This window comes from Pteropus medius, unplaced genomic scaffold (genome assembly GCF_902729225.1).
Source record: "Pteropus medius unplaced genomic scaffold, Ma_sr-lr_union100, whole genome shotgun sequence".
NCBI lineage: Eukaryota > Metazoa > Chordata > Mammalia > Chiroptera > Pteropodidae > Pteropus > Pteropus medius.
In genome coordinates this window covers 208,438-223,697 of record NW_024342475.1, presented here as the reverse complement: position 1 = coordinate 223,697, position 15,260 = coordinate 208,438, and the positions used below count along the sequence as shown (strand labels likewise).

General features: G+C 54.3%; 1 protein-coding gene and 2 long non-coding RNA genes across 3 annotated transcripts; 1 reads left to right on the top strand and 2 right to left on the bottom strand.

Moving 5' to 3' along the window:
- Nucleotides 1-381: 381 nt before the first annotated feature.
- Nucleotides 382-13,479, top strand: CADM4 (cell adhesion molecule 4). Its single transcript, XM_039866062.1, has 9 exons — nt 382-508; nt 9,023-9,169; nt 9,458-9,610; nt 9,869-10,003; nt 10,394-10,558; nt 10,689-10,779; nt 10,926-11,098; nt 11,851-11,979; nt 12,475-13,479. Exons 1-9 carry the CDS (start codon nt 445-447, stop codon nt 12,582-12,584), a joined length of 1,167 nt encoding a protein of 388 aa, XP_039721996.1. The 5' UTR covers nt 382-444; the 3' UTR covers nt 12,585-13,479.
- Nucleotides 6,937-9,977, bottom strand: LOC120605230 (uncharacterized). Its single transcript, XR_005653557.1, has 2 exons — nt 9,839-9,977; nt 6,937-8,889 (listed from the first exon to the last, which is right to left on the bottom strand). It is a non-coding gene; the product is annotated as an uncharacterized LOC120605230 (long non-coding RNA).
- Nucleotides 13,480-14,217: 738 nt separating the features above from the next.
- Nucleotides 14,218-15,154, bottom strand: LOC120605232 (uncharacterized). Its single transcript, XR_005653560.1, has 2 exons — nt 14,683-15,154; nt 14,218-14,425 (listed from the first exon to the last, which is right to left on the bottom strand). It is a non-coding gene; the product is annotated as an uncharacterized LOC120605232 (long non-coding RNA).
- Between the last annotated feature and the right edge of the window lie 106 nt (nt 15,155-15,260).

Here is a 15,260-nt window from a genome sequence, read left to right as displayed (position 1 = left end):
CGACCTCCCAGCGACACCCCCATACCCTCGCCGTTAACACGCGCACTCACTCTCACACTCGAACACTTTCACACGATGTCCTCGCCCTCGCGCGTCACCTACACACTCTCACAACCTCTGCCCTCACCAGGCACCTCGCGTTTGCCCCGGCCGCGTCCCGCTCGCACACACCCCTGCGCGCCCCGCCCGCCCGCGGCTCCCCACCTCTGGGCGCCGCACACCCCCGGCCGCTCCCCGCCCGGGCCGCTCCCCCTCGGTGTCCTGCGGCGCGTCCCGGCCCCGCGGTGCCCGCTCCCGCCCCGCCCCGGCCCCGCCCCGGCCCTGGAGCCCCGCCCCCGGGCGGGCAGGGGGCGGGGCGCGGGGGGCGGGGCGGGCGGCGCGGGCGGTGCAGGTGCCCGGCCGGGAGCGAGCGGCGGCGGTGGCGGCGGCGGCGGCGGCGGCACCATGGGCCGGGCCCGGCGCTTCCAGTGGCCGCTGCTGCTGCTGTGGGCGGCCGCGGCGGGGCCAGGTAGGGTCGGGGGCCGGGGCGGCCGTTGGGGCCAGGGCTGGGGGCGCGCCGCGGTGACAGCCCGGCCGCCGCGGGGCCGCAGAGGCCGAACAATGCGCGCGGGGCCGGGCCGAGCCCCCTCCCCGGGACAAAGAGCAGCGCGGGCCGGGAGCCGGGAGCCGCGAGCGGGGGAGGGGGCGCGGGCCCCGGCCGCCGTGCCGCAGCTCCCCCACCCCGCACAGGCCCCGATCCCGGCGGGGACAAAGGGCCCGAGACCCCCCCCCACCCCTCTAGCCCGCCTTCTCCCGGCCCGTCCCACTGTCCTTCTGTCCGCTTTCTGCATCCCTCTGTCTGCCTGTCTCTGAGTCCCTCAGTCTCTCTCCTTGTCCCCCTATCCGTGTCCTCTGTCCCTCAATCTCGAGAAGTCCTGCCCTCCCCTCTGTCTGTCCCTCTTTCTCCTTGCCTCCTGTCCCCACCTCTCTGTCCTGTCTTTGTGTCCCCCCCACCTCTGTCCCCTGGTCTCCGTACCTTTGCAGTGGGTTACTGTCCCCCATCATCCTCTCTCTATTCTCCTTTCTCTGTCCCTCTGTATTTCTGCCCTCTCTCTCTGCCCTATCTTGTTGTCACCCTCGTTTCTCTTTCTCTTTCCTCTGTCTCTTTCTCTTTCCCCCATCCGTCCCATTCCCTTGTTTCTCTGTCCCCATCCTTCTGTCACCCCTGTTTCTCTACTCCCCTCTGTCACCCATCTCTCTCATTTGCCCCCGATCACCTCTTTCGGTCCCACTGTCTCCTGTCCCCGATCTCCGTACCTTCCCTCTCTGCCCTTACCGTCTCCATCCTGGGATCCCCATCTCCCTCCTACATTCCTTTACCTCTCTATCCCTGTGTGTCCCTGGACAGGAATTGAGTCAGCCAGGGCATTCTAAAGGGCCCCAGAGGAGAATGTGTGTGTGTGTGTGTGTGTGTGGTGGGGGGTACTGTTTGGCAAACCTCGCATGTGGGCACACACGTGGATTCAGCAGATGCCTCCCAAACGCTGTCCCTCCCCACCCATTCACACACTCAGGCCATGACTTACCAGCCCCCCCTACAGAACAGCCAGGGAGCCATCCATATACCATCATCACGCACTGTCAGAAGCTGGAGACCTCTACGATTGGGTGACCCTGAGATTGGGGACAAGGTCAGGAAATGTCACCCACACACTCGCACTCTTACACTGTGTGTGCCTCAAACCTGCCACAGGTCACCCCCTTCCTGGTGGATAAAGCCACTCTCGAGAAGAACGGAGGATTGGGGTGCCAGGCAGAAGTGGGAGGGTTGTACGTCCTGTAGATTCCAAGAGGAGTGTAAGCAGATGGCACAGGGATGGGGGCCTGGGTGTAAATCCTGGCTCTTGCCATTTGCCACAGCAGCTGATTGCAAGTCGTCCTCTCTCTGGGGCTTAGTTTCACTCTCTGTAAAGTGAGAGTGTTGAACTCAGTGATCTGAAAGAATAGGAACTCTAGCGTGAACCCCTGAAAAGGTTTCTGGCAAGTAGGGTGCTGTCGATCCTTCTGCACCTCAGGGTCTGAGACAGAGCCCCCGTCTCCTTGGGACAAGGTGAGCGGCAGAGCTGACCTTTTACCCTCCACCTTGCTTTATTCCGTAGTCTTCTGCCGTTGCTCCAGAGCACGCTTCATTACTGCCTTTCTTTGCGACAGACAAGCCACTTTCCAGAAGAGCGCCTTGGTACCTCAGCTACGTTTCTGTCCAATTTTATGTTCCTTTCTTCATCTTGTAGGCCCTGAAAAGCAGCCTCATAGAATTCTAGAGCCAACGATCCCCGTAAACAGAGAACGTGAGGATATTTTGGAACGTTGACATCTTTAGGATTCTAGAAGCCCAACGTCTTAAGAATCTTGACACCTTTAAAATTTTAGAACCTCGATGCCGTTAGTACTCTAGCCTGTGACAACTTTAAAATTCTGAAATCTTGGCCTCTTGGATGTCCTGAATCTTGACACCTCTGCCATCTAGAATCTTGACAGCTTAGAATTGTGGGACATTGCAGTGTCAGAATCAGAAGATAGCCTAAGATGACCACCTACCCAGTGCAAGAATCTTTCCTCCAGCACTTCTGGGAGGTAGCTTGACAGGTTTGTCCCTTGTTTCGAGTCACTGCTTCCTGGCATCCTAATTCCGTCTGTAAACTTTTTCTAAATGAAATGGAGCAAGTATGGGGCTTTACAGGTCGGGAGAGAGCTGGTATCATGGGACGCATTCTGGACTGGGAGCCAAGGAACCAGGGCTCTCTGGTGTGATTTTGTGTCAGCCCGTCCCTCTCTGAGCCTCACTCTCCCTTTCTGCGAAGCGTGGGGCAAGGGAGCCGGATCTCCGAGGGTGCTGCCTGCATTCCTTTTCATTGGGCATTTCTGAAAGGCCCTGGCCGCCAAATTTCAGGGGTTGTCTATGGTCCTCACATTTCCCTCTCAGTCACCCTCCTTTCTCTCTCACCTTGCCCAGCCAGCAGGAGTGGAGATGGGAGATGGCGTCCACTTATGTCCTTTCAAAAACATTCTGTCTTTCCTGGCTCAGTCATCCGCCACGAATAGCAGAAGATGATACGATTTATGCCAAAAGAAAGAAGTGGGTCCAGGGTGGGCAGGCGGGAGGAAGTGAGAAGGAGAGGGATGGGCTGCTTGTAGGCAGACACAGAAACGCACAGGCCAGGAATCGGATGGAATGGAAAGGGGCTGGGGAAACGGATATTCAGATACAAAGAAAAGAGAGAGAGGCTGTTAGAGTTGGGGGCTTTGTGGAGGGGAAGCTTGTTGATCTCAAATAATGTTTTGCTCCCAAGTGACTCACTTTTTCCTGCTAAAGTTATGACCAGCCACTCTGAGAACAGGGGGCCTTCCCCGCAATGTACGTAACCCCAGGGTGCAGGTCTTGGGAGGTTTCTCTCTCTGACCCCCACCCACCCATGAGCCGGAGGCCTGAGTCCCCAGGGCTGGGGTCAGATTCTGCAGTGGATTCCAAGACCTTAGACCCAGCAGGGCTGGGGCCTGGGTGGGTTAATGTCGTGCGAGCCTGGCCTGTCCCCGTCTTAGGAAACACAAAGGCAGCTTTCTCTCTCTGGGTGGGGCGGGGGGGACTTGGAGACAGTCAGACTCGCCAGCGCCCAATGGCCTGTGGCACCAAGACCCAAGCACCCACTGGTTCCTGCCCGTGCAGACCCCAGGCTCCTAGGTCCTCTGGGAACCAGGCACCAAGTCTCCTCTGCAGGCAGCTGGTGGGGCGAGAGGGCAGCAACAGAGCCTGGGCTCTTCTGGGAGGGGGTGAATGGAGGGCACTGGGGGTGGAGGCCGGGACAGTGAGCGCTCAGTGCAGGCTCGCACCCTTCCCGGAGCAGGAATTCCTCCCCTGACCCCACACCCAGGGGAACCTCCAGAGGACTCCCCCACCCCCTGGCTGGGCCCGAGGCCCGGAATCCATGGAGTTCCGAATATCCCAGGAACGTGGGGGCCACAGGAGAGACTTTGTGTGTGAGGCTGCTGACTCACCCCTATGCCCCCACCTGATGCTCGGTCCCAGATAGGAGAGGGGCAGAGGGCTAGGGGAAGGCAGGACTGTGGTTTTGGGGTTGAGGATTGTGGACCTGGAGTCAAAAATTTCCAGGAGAGCAAGGGGCTGGGAGCCCGGACTCTTGGGTCTGGGGAGATGGACTGGGGGGCCCACGCCTGTCTGAGGGAGGAGTGGGCTGGGGGCCTGACTCCTGGTCTGGGGGGGAAAAAGAGGGGCTGGGGGGCCTGGGACTCGGGTCTGAGGGAGGAGGCAGCTGATGATCCTTACATATTCCTAGGTCTCATACATGGGATACAGACTCTGAGTCCTGAGAGGTGAAGGGCTGGGGGTCTACTCTGTTCTGAGGAGAGGAGGGCTAGGACCCTGAATGCCTAGGTCCCAGAATACAGGCGCCTTCAAGGCTGGAGCTGGGGAAGGTCTGATGCTTCGTGCAGATGTTCTGACTATTGATGGGGGCTGGCCATTGAGGGGGGGTTCAGTCAGAACGCAGGGATGTACCACCTCTCTAGGGGAGAAAGTGGGGGCCGGAGGCATGATGCCACGAGCCCCAGAGGGGGTGGCTGTGACCTTCTCGGAACCATGACCTTGAGACTCCCTTGGGTATTCGCTGACTCAGGACCCAGGAAGTGCTCCCCCACCCCGCTTAGTCTCCGTGGAAACATCCACCAGCTGTGTACTCTGGACCCCTGGCTCCTGGGTCCTGAAAGAGGAGGGGGCTGAAGGCCCAGAGTCCTGGGTTTGAGGGGGGAGAGCCTGGGGGCTGGGGACTTTTGGGTCTGAGGGAAGAGGATGCTAAGAACCCAGATGCCTGGGTCCTGATGAAGGAGGGCGCTAGGAGCCTGGACGCCTGGATTCTGGGAGAGGAGGCAGTCGGGGCTGGATTCTGGGTCTCTACATATCACCTGCTCAGCTACTCTTTCCCAAACCTTCTCCTGTCCCTTTTTCCAGGCACCATCCCCGTGACGATTCCAGGCTGTCAACACAGTTTAAAGGGCCAGTGCCCTGGTCCCAAAAGCTCAACCCCTCTCTGACCAGAAAGTCCAGCCTCACCACCCCCCAACCCCGAAACAAAAGCTCCTGGGACATTAATATTCCAGGCACAGACACTGTTGGTTACTGACTCCTCAGGAGGGGGAGGAAATAAGACAAAAGCCCCCCACCCTCACCCCATATGCACCCTCAAGCAGAGGGCAGGAGATAAATTTGGTGGGGGCAGATTCAGAGGTCCTGATGGCTCTTTGGAGATGTCGAGTTCCTACCACTGACTTTCTTGGGACCCCTGAGCCTCATTCTCCACATCTGTAAAATGGGGGGCTAGCACTGGGCTAGCCCTGAGGTCCAGGATCCGTGGATAGCCTTCACGATGTTTTTTTAAAGTGCCTGAATGAGCAGTTAGTTCAGTTTTCATGTGCATGGACAAGCTCCTGGAGGTTATAATAATGGCAGCTTTGCAGAGAGGGCTCCCTGAGCTCCTGGTCTGAGGGAAGAGGGGGCTGGAGTCTTGAACTCCTATGAGGCATCGTCCCCATTCTACAGGCAGGGCATCTGGGGCTCAGAAAAGTTTAGGCTACTTGCCCAAGGTCACACAGATGGCAAGTGGTTTAGCTGGGATCCACCCAGGTGTCTAAGATAAGAATAGCGATGGCACGAAGTCATTGTGAGGCTGAAATGAGATCCGGCCTGACACATGCCATTCATTCGTCAATCTCCCAGACGTTTATAAAGTGCCAGGCACATTTATAGGCACCGGGGTATAGCAGTAAGCCCAGCAGCTTATATTCCTGCTTCATGGGGTATATATTCTAGTGATGGGGGACAGACAATAAAGAAGTGAGCAAATTAATAACAGAATTTCAATGAAATTTCCATAGAGGAAATAAAACAATGGTGATGAAATGGAAAGTGTTTTGGAGGCAAAGGGCCGGGGAGTGAGAGAAAGTCGCTCCTAGAAGATGTCGGTTGGTATGAGCAGAGACCGGAGGCAGTCCTGGGATGATCGAGGGGGAAAGATATTCCAGGCAGAGGGAAGAGCAAGTGCAAAGTTCCTGAAGTGGGAACGAGCTCAGCGTGTTCAAGAGACGTCAAGGCCAGCGAGGCTGGAGTGAAGTGAGGGTGCCTGCAGCCAGAGAGGGGTCAGGCCGCGTAGCACCTGGAAGGCCCAGGGGAAGAGTATAGATTTTATTCTAAGTGTCATGGGCAGCCTTTGGAGGGCTTTCAGCAGAGAGGTGATTTGATCTGATTTCCCTTTCTGGAAAATCCATCTGGCTGATTTACCATTTGGGAAAATCCATCTGGCCAATGGAATGGAAGTTAGAAGTGAGGGAAACTGTGAGAACTTGGATAACTTCTAGGTTTTTGGCCTGACCAACTGGACGGATGGTTGTGACATTTACTGAGATTGAGAAAACATGGAAAGGAAAATGTTTGGGGCAAAGATTGACATTCTGGGAGGTGCTAGATAAACCCCTAATCGTGGTTTAAAAACAGAGTTATACTCAAACATGAGAGAAGTCCAGAAGTATGCATCCAGGGCTTTTATGACAGCTCCGCATCATTAGCAGAGACCCAGGCAGCTTCCAGTTCTTGGGTCTGCCATCCCTACTGCCCTTGTCCTTGTGGTCCAACACGGCTGCCAGAACTCCAGGCATCACATCCCAGTTCCAGGCAGCACAAAAGTGACTTGGTGGACCAGAGACTTGTTCTCCCTTTTTAGGAAACCCTCCCCAAATTACCACATGACATTTTTTCTTATATCCAATTAGACAAAACTTTAACACATGGCCTCACTTAGCTGTAAGAAAGTCTGGGAAATAGGGCAACTTATTCTGCTAGACATAGGGCAAGCATAAAATACAATCAGGGTTTTTTTTTTTTGTTTTTTGTTTTTGCTAAGGAGAAAGGGAAGCATGGACATTGGGGTAGGAAGCGAGCTGTCTCTGCTTCCATCCCCCAGAATTAATCTTTTCCACCCCTCAGCCCCAGTTACCCATCCTTCTTACAGAAAACGTAACACTTTGGATGGGATATTACAGTGATTTTGCCCATAAATCATGAAGGCCTTCCAGGACAGGGATCTCATCTGACTCATCTCTGGGCACCCAGCCCCAGAAAACCTACCCACTGTTCAAGAAATACTCGAATGAATGAATGAGACAGACTGTAAGAGACATCGAGTAATAGTTATCCAATATTTAAAGGTAAATAACCAGATCTGATTGATCATGGCTTTTTTTGTGCTTCAAAACCTCCACTGGCTTTCAGAATAAAAGCTAATCTCCTAGCTTGGCATTTGAGGCCCTCAATTAGCACATCCCACAACCCCTCACCAATGCTGAACGCTTTGCACCCAGATAGCCACGAGTGAATGTAGACACAGGATACAGAATCAGAGAGATTCGGATGCAGATCCTCGCTCTACGACTCTCAGGCTGTGACCTTGGGCAAGTCGTTTTCTCTCTCTGGACAAATTTTCTCACCTATGAAATGGGAATTGTTAAAAAAATTGAGGATTGATAATAGCGTCTACCTTATTTGGATATTGTGATGATTACATGGAAATTATATAGGTAATGTCCTGAGCACAGAGCCTGGCACAAACAAGTGCCTAATGAACAGCTATTGTGGTGATGGATATTTTGAAGATGACAGTGACGATGATGCTGGTGATGCCGATGATGATTAATCTCAGCTTCGAGCTTTATTCTAGGCTATTTCCTCTGCTGGAAACACCCCCTTACTGATCGCCTATCTTGTTCTTCTGATGGATTAATCAGGGTAGGTTAACTGCTGTAACAAACAGCCATGAAATCTCAAAGGCTTAAAGAAAAGTGTAGTTCTGGCTCACATTACAGTCCTGGACAGGCAAGTCACAGGGGGCAGTGAGTCAGGCCCCTGGACTCCTTCCAGCTTGTGATCCGGTTCTACTCTAGGCTCCCTGTAGTCCTCTTCATTCAGCCAGCAAGAAGGATGTGAGTGTGATGAGCCAGGCTGGAAGAAGTGTTTCTCTCTTCCACCTACATCCCATTGACCAGAATTCGATCACTTGACCTCACTTAAGTACAAGGGTCCTGGGAAAAGTAGCCTAATTGGGTGTAGTACTAACTGGTACTGTTGTACCCAAATTAGTGGTGTTAACAGACCACCCAGACTCAGTGGCTTTAAACAATCATGTTATTTGCTCATGACTCTGGGGGTCAGCAGTTTGGACTGGATCACTTGGACAGTTCTTCTCTTGGTCCCAACCGGGGTCACTCATGTGGCTGCATTCACCTAGTGGTCTCACTGGGGCTGGATGGTCCAGGATGGCCTCACTCATATGGCTGGCGATTGGTGCTGGAGGCTGGCTGGGCTTCTCTCTCCATGTGGTCCTTCGTCCTCAAGGAAACTAGTCTGTGCGTCTTCACCTGACAAGTCTCAGGGAAGCAAGGTTCCTTGAGGCCTAGGCTCCAGAACTCATCCAATATCGCTTCTAGCAAATTCTATTCATCAAAGAAGTCACAAGTCCTTCCCAGAGTCAAAGGGCAGAGTGGCTTCTTAATAGAGGGGGCAGCAAAATCACCTTACCAAGGTCATGTACAGGGATGGGAAGACTCCTGAGGCTATCCATGCAGACAAGCTACAATATGTGCCCAGGTGTGAAAGATGGGGTTTGGTGAACACAGAGCAGTTTCCCATACCTGGTGAATTCCTATTTACTCAAGATCTGAATCCAATGAAGCTTTCTTCCAGAACCTTCTCTGATCATCCATCTCCCTAGGCCGTCTTGGTCTCTCTTTGCTCCGAGTTCCCAGTGTGCCCTGCGTTGCCCCATTAGAGTCCATCTCCTGGACCCCAGCCTGCGGGAAAGGTTGGGTGTGATGAACTGAATGAGAGGGGTTGGAGGTCTGAGTGGGAGAGGAAGAGAGGGAAAAAAATCGACTTGCAGCCCTCGAAGAGTCTCCTAACCTGTCTCTCTGTCTACTGGTCCAGGGGCAGGACAGGAAGTACAGACAGAGAATGTGACAGTGGCTGAGGGTGGCGTGGCTGAGATAACCTGCCGTCTGCACCAGTACGATGGCTCCATAGTTGTCATTCAGAACCCAGCCCGGCAGACCCTCTTCTTCAATGGCACCCGCGGTGAGTGCTGGGGTCCACAATCCTGAGTCTTGTGGGAAGAGAGGGCTGGGGGCCTAGATTCCTGGGGCCTCAAGTAGCATGGAGCTGGGGGTCTGGACTCCTGGTCCTGTGAGCGGGAATGCCTGAATCATTCTGCGTCCCCAAAGGAGCAACTAGGTTGGCACCTTAGACACATAAGTATGGTTGGAGAAAAGAGGCAGAAGGCTGGATTCTAAGCTCCCGGAGGAAGGGTGGGAATCCTGAGGCTGGGATTCCCCAAGTTCATTCCTTCTGATTCACTGTCTCTAGCCCTGAAGGACGAGCGTTTCCAGCTTGAGGAGTTCTCCCCACGCCGGGTGCGGATCCGGCTCTCAGATGCCCGCCTGGAAGACGAGGGGGGCTACTTCTGCCAGCTCTACACAGAGGATACCCACCACCAGATTGCCACGCTCACCGTCCTGGGTAACTGCCTCCCCCTCCTGGGACCCATCCCCTCCCCTCCTTTCTCCTCTGCTTATCCCTTATCCTGAGACCTGAGTCTGGCTGTATTTAACCTCCTGGACATCTAGCCCCAGCAAATAACTTCCTGACCTCTGGCCTCTGTGTTTGACCCTTGCCACCGGGGACCCTTGTTCCCTTTGATCCCTAGGATCTCACAGACTGGTCACTTTGATCGGTGCCTCCCCTCACCTCTCTCTTCCCCGCTTCTCCCTGCGCCAGTGGCCCCAGAGAATCCCGTGGTGGAGGTCCGGGAGCAGGCGGTAGAGGGCGGCGAGGTGGAGCTCAGCTGCCTGGTTCCGCGGTCCCGCCCAGTCGCTGCCCTGCGCTGGTACCGGGACCGCAAGGAGCTGAAAGGTATTACCGGAAGTAGGGTGGGGCGGGGCCTCGAGGGGGCGGGACTTGAGGGGAGGCGGGGTTCCAGGAGGCGGGGCTTAGGAAATGCTGGTTTGTATGCGGGCGCGGCTTGGAGAAGTGCGGAGAAGTGCGCACAAGTTCTGGCAGACACCAGCCACTCAATATGCAGCTATTGAATTCATTTATAGATGAGAGGACGTAGGAATTAAAAAGGGAGGAGCTTTGGGAAGAGGCACATGGGGGTCGTGGACTGGGTTCGGGGCGGGGAGTGGTTTGGAGGACCTAAGAGGCGAGGCCTGTGGGTTAGGGGCGAGCTTGGCAAATAGCCCGTTTGGGACTGACAAAGGAGCCAGAATCCAGGCCTGATGGTACCCCGCCTGGGCGTGGCAGGTGTGAGCAGCAGCCAGGAAAATGGCAAGGTCTGGAGCGTGGCGAGCACAGTGCGGTTTCGTGTGGACCGTAAGGACGACGGCGGTATCGTCATTTGCGAAGCACAGAACCAGGCACTGCCCTCCGGACACAGCAAGCAGACTCAGTACGTGCTGGACGTGCAGTGTAAGTGCTCGGCGGGCAGGAAGCCGGCGGGGTTGGGGGGCTGCCAACGCCAGCCGCTCGCCCCCGGGAAGGTTCCTAGACATGCATGATGACCCTGACGGCCACTCTTCCACCTCATCTCTGCCCACAGACTCACCCACGGCCCGGATCCATGCCTCCCAAGCTGTGGTGAGGGAGGGAGACACTCTGGTTCTGACGTGTGCTGTGACGGGGAACCCCAGGTAAGCTCTGGGGCCGAAGAATCTCCAAAGGAAAGGGCTGGCAGGGACACTCTTATTTGAAGATGCTGCATATCTAGATTCCTGAGGTCAGAATTGGGTGCTGACACCTGCGTCCCTGACTCTCACTATACTTTACCCCCATTCAGGCCAAATCAGATCCGTTGGAACCGCGGGAATGAGTCTTTGCCAGAGCGGGCCGAGGCGGTGGGTGAGACGCTTACGCTGCCAGGCCTAGTATCAGCAGATAATGGCACTTACACCTGTGAGGCGTCGAACAAGCACGGCCACGCGAGGGCGCTCTACGTGCTAGTGGTCTACGGTGAGGGCAGGCTGCGGCGGGCTTGCGGGCCGCGCTCACGGCAGGGGCCGGGCCTCCCGGATCTCTGCTTTGTCCTGGGTGGGGCGGGGCCCGTGCAAAGTGTTTCCAGGAGGTCAACAGCCCACCGAGTCCTTATAGTTCTGGGGCCAGACTGATCAGGCCATTTGATCAGTTCTGATTCGCCGGTTCTGCAGCAGCCTATTGCACGTAACTTTACGCCTTAGTTTTCTCAACTGTAAAGTGGAAATAAACGATAGCACTTATCTCATAGGGTTGTAAAGATATATGAGCTAAATATATAAAGCTGTTGGAACGGCCCCTAGCATAAAATAAGCGTTACGTGTTTAGTTCTTATGACGGTGGAGCAGGAATTTTGGAAGTGGTTGGGCCTTAGCTCAGCATTTTAAATACCTGTTGTGTTTTAGACAAGATGGGACGGAACTTGACCTGAGGTTCCGTCGAGGAAGAAACAGTCAAAAGAAAAGGGATGTACTGTTTGTTCTCTGGGAGGTGGGGTGAAGGAAGGAGGCAGAGCGGGTATTAGCAGAATGACTCTGGGGTCGTGTACCAAGCCGCATTATTCAAAGAAAAGGAGCATCAGGAAAAGAATGCCATGGGAAGGGTCCACCACTTGGCAGTAATTTGAGGGGCGTGGCATGTTAAGGGGCGCGATTTAGATGTGGTGGGCAGAATGGTTTAACAGATTGGCAGGTCCTCTGATGACCCGGTTCTGCGTCCTGTCGCTCTGGCAGACCCCGGTGCGGTGGTAGAGGCTCAGACGTCGGTGCCCTACGCCATTGTGGGCGGCATCCTGGCGCTACTGGTGTTTCTGATCATATGTGTGCTGGTGGGCATGGTCTGGTGCTCGGTACGGCAGAAGGGTGAGTCGGGGCGGTGTCTGAATTCAGCCGCGGGTGTGGTTGGTTGTGGGATTCGGAAAGGGGCGGGGCTTAGAGCCCGGATTCGAAACCCGGGGGCACCTGAGACCAAGATTCCCAAAGCCGGTAGGCAGGTCTTTAGCCCAGGACTAAAAAGGGTGAAACGTTGAAGATGAATTAAGGCCGTGGGTTTGAGTCAAACGATTTATCTTCCTAATTACTGGATTCGTTGGGAGCAGAGCAAGGGGGTATCATCAAGAGAACGATAAGGGTTGATCTTTCCATGAACTTTTGGAGTCTTCCTAATTCTGCTTTACCTCTCTCTCTGCCCGGTTTGTTATTCCCTGGACTTGATTCCCTCTCCTTGTGTGTTCCGTTTCCCCCTCTTCCTTCGTCTGATATCTGTCTTGTCTGTCTCCCTCTTCCCGTACATTTCTGTCCAACTCCTGGGTCTACAAATATGTCTCCTCGGCCCTGGGGGGTCTGCCACCCCCTCAGGCTCCTATCTGACCCACGAGGCCAGTGGCTTGGATGAGCAGGGAGAAGCAAGAGAAGCCTTCCTCAATGGCAGCGATGGACACAAGAGGAAAGAAGAATTCTTCATCTGACCCCACCCCCACCCCCGGCCTGGGCTGGGGTCCACCCCACTGCCAGCTGCAAAGACATTTACCAGAGTCTGGGATGGTGGGCATCTCCCCCCACCACTAACACCTCAGACGTTTGGGCAGGGATGGGGGTGTCAGATGCCTGGGTCTCTGCAAGGGTCAGAAGCAAGGTCCCAGAGGTCTGGGTCCCCCAGGGGGCAGGGGCCAAAGGCCCAGATCCCCCAAGTCCAGGGAGGACGGTAGGGATTGGGTGGGGGAAGATAACCGGGGAAAGCCAGGCCCCTAGACTGCAGAACCAGGTCTTGTGGGGAGGGAATCAGATTCTGGGAAGGTGGGGTGGGCAGGAAGGAACACAGATGTCTTTGGGGTCCCAGACCCCATGCCAGCCATTGTAGAGTCCACAGAGCTCTGGGCACCTTTTGCAAAGCTCTGTTTGCACGGTGGGGGTAGTAGGGGGTGGGGGGGCGGGGGAGGGTGTGGAAACAGGGATTCTGTGTCTGTGTCATAACTTTGATGGGGGTGGTGAGGGAGACAGCTCCAACCCCTTTTTCCAATCCTCCTTCTCCAGATTCCTGGGCTCCCTCCCCTTCCCTCACATCTTTGTCTCTCTGTCCACCCACTCCTGGGGGGGCCTTTCTCATCTCTCCTCCAGGCCCCACCAGGGAGGGGAAAAGGAGTTTAGGGGGGTGCGCTGGTCTCTATGGTTTTATATATAATATATTAAAAAAAATCAAAAATCTATGAAAATATCAGATTGTGCCCCTTCCCCCATTCCTGGCTTTTGCCCCCTTTTCTTGTTAAAAAACAAACAAACAAACACATTTTGTACGGGGCGGGAGGGGAACAGGGAGGGGTTTGGCAATCCCACTAACCACCATTAAACCGAGGAGAGAACACATGTTTGGGGTGACTGTGTGTCTGTCCCTCTGCCTAGACTTGCACTATGTTGGGAGGGGAACTGAACTAAGGGAGAGAGAAGGAAGAGGAGTGTGATGGTTGCTGGTGGACAGCAGAGGCCAGGAGAGGGTGCTTACCTCACCAATGGCACTTGGACCCTCCCAAGAAACCTGGGGTTGTTTTGTGGACACTTCTTCAGCCAAACAGTCACAGAGTCTTATCTGTTCAGTAGCTACTGAGCTACCTCACCCTCCCCAGGGCCTGGATGCTTCCCCTGGCTTACCCCCACCACCCCCGGACATCAGCCTCCAGGGGAGTTTTCAATTATTCATATCTTGTCCTGTCCCTGCCCTTCTCAAAACCTCTACCTCCCTGTCACCTGCACATCAAGTCAAGAGCTCCTTAGCTTGGCATTCCAGGCCCCTCATTCATTCATCTAAATTTTAAATGAGTGATTCTAATTTTAGATTTAAAACATATTGACCTCTTACTTTATGCCAAGTGCTGCTCAAAGGTCTAGAGATGCCATGTTGTATAGAACAGGCAAATGTTAGGTGCTCCTGACAGCACTAACCTGAAGAAACATGATCCTGTTCTAAATACTGGAGTCCTAAAGTGAAAAAGGGTGACGTTATGTTTACCTTCATGAAGCTTTCATGAGGAAAACAGACTATCAGCAAGGAAGGAAAAAAGAACTTAATTTCAGGTTGCTATTAAGATAAAATGCAGAGCAAGAGCATGTGGTGTACTTTTTTATTTTAACTTATTATAGAAAACTTCAAACACACAGAAGTAGAATAGGACAAAGAAGTTTCATGCATCCTTCACCCCAGCTTCAGTAATCATCAACTCATGGCCAATCCTGCTTTATCCACAACTCCACTCACTTCTCTAAAGCAAATTTGGATGTGTTATCTTAGAACGGAGAAAACCTCTCAGGTTGACATCTGTGCCAAGATATGATGAGCACGATATGAGATATGAGATATGATGCTTCCTATACCCTCAGCATAAAGTCTGAGCTCTTAACATCACCCAGATAGGACCCCTTCCCCAATTCTGGGTTCTAGGAATACTATCTGCTTTCGCTTCCTCAATTAAATCATGGTACTTGCCTCTAGGCCCTTTGCCCTTACTGTTCCCTCTGCCAGAAAGACTCCCATTTCAGTTGGCTTCTATTCATCCTTGGCTTAAAGATCATCACCTCCTGGAAGCCTTTCCAGGCTAGGGCAGGCTCTTCCTCTGGTCCCCACAGTTTCCCACGCTCCACTCATCTCAAGTCTAACCGCGCCGGGTTGTAGCTCTGATTCCGTGTGGATCTCCTTCCTTTGATTTGGGGCGCCATGAGTCTAGGAGTCTAGAAGCCGTGTATGTCTTGTTCACTGCGGAAACTATACTGCCTTGTTAACACGGGGCCTGACACATAAGAGAGCACTAAATATATGTCCTGGTTGGGCGTGGGAGGTTGCGAAAATTGGTAAGGGTCCCGGCCCTTGCGCCCGGTCTCCGGCCACAAACTGATCCCGACTAAACCAAGGCTGCCCACTTCGCGCTAGTCCGCAGTCCCTGTGCGCAAGCGCTTTGCTCAGGCGCGCCCCCCGCCCCACATATGCTAATCACTGCGCTCCCGAGTGCGGCCTCTCCAGGGAATATGCAAATAACTCCAGCGCCCGAGGCCTCCCATTGTCCCGCGCTAAGATTATGCAAATAAGTTGGCCTCAGGTCCAGGATCCGGACCCTGCGCCCCCACCCCCAGCGCATCCCATCTTCTATAAGGCGCGT

Excerpts from the sequence above, each read along its gene's own strand:
- CADM4 (XM_039866062.1), top strand. The coding sequence starts at position 445 with ATGGGCCGGGCCCGGCGCTTCCAGTGGCCGCTGCTGCTGCTGTGGGCG. Across the intron at positions 10,780-10,925 it reads GCTGTGACGGGGAACCCCAG|GCCAAATCAGATCCGTTGGA; the intron begins GTAAGCTCTGGG and ends ACCCCCATTCAG. Across the intron at positions 11,980-12,474 it reads GTGCTCGGTACGGCAGAAGG|GCTCCTATCTGACCCACGAG; the intron begins GTGAGTCGGGGC and ends CCACCCCCTCAG.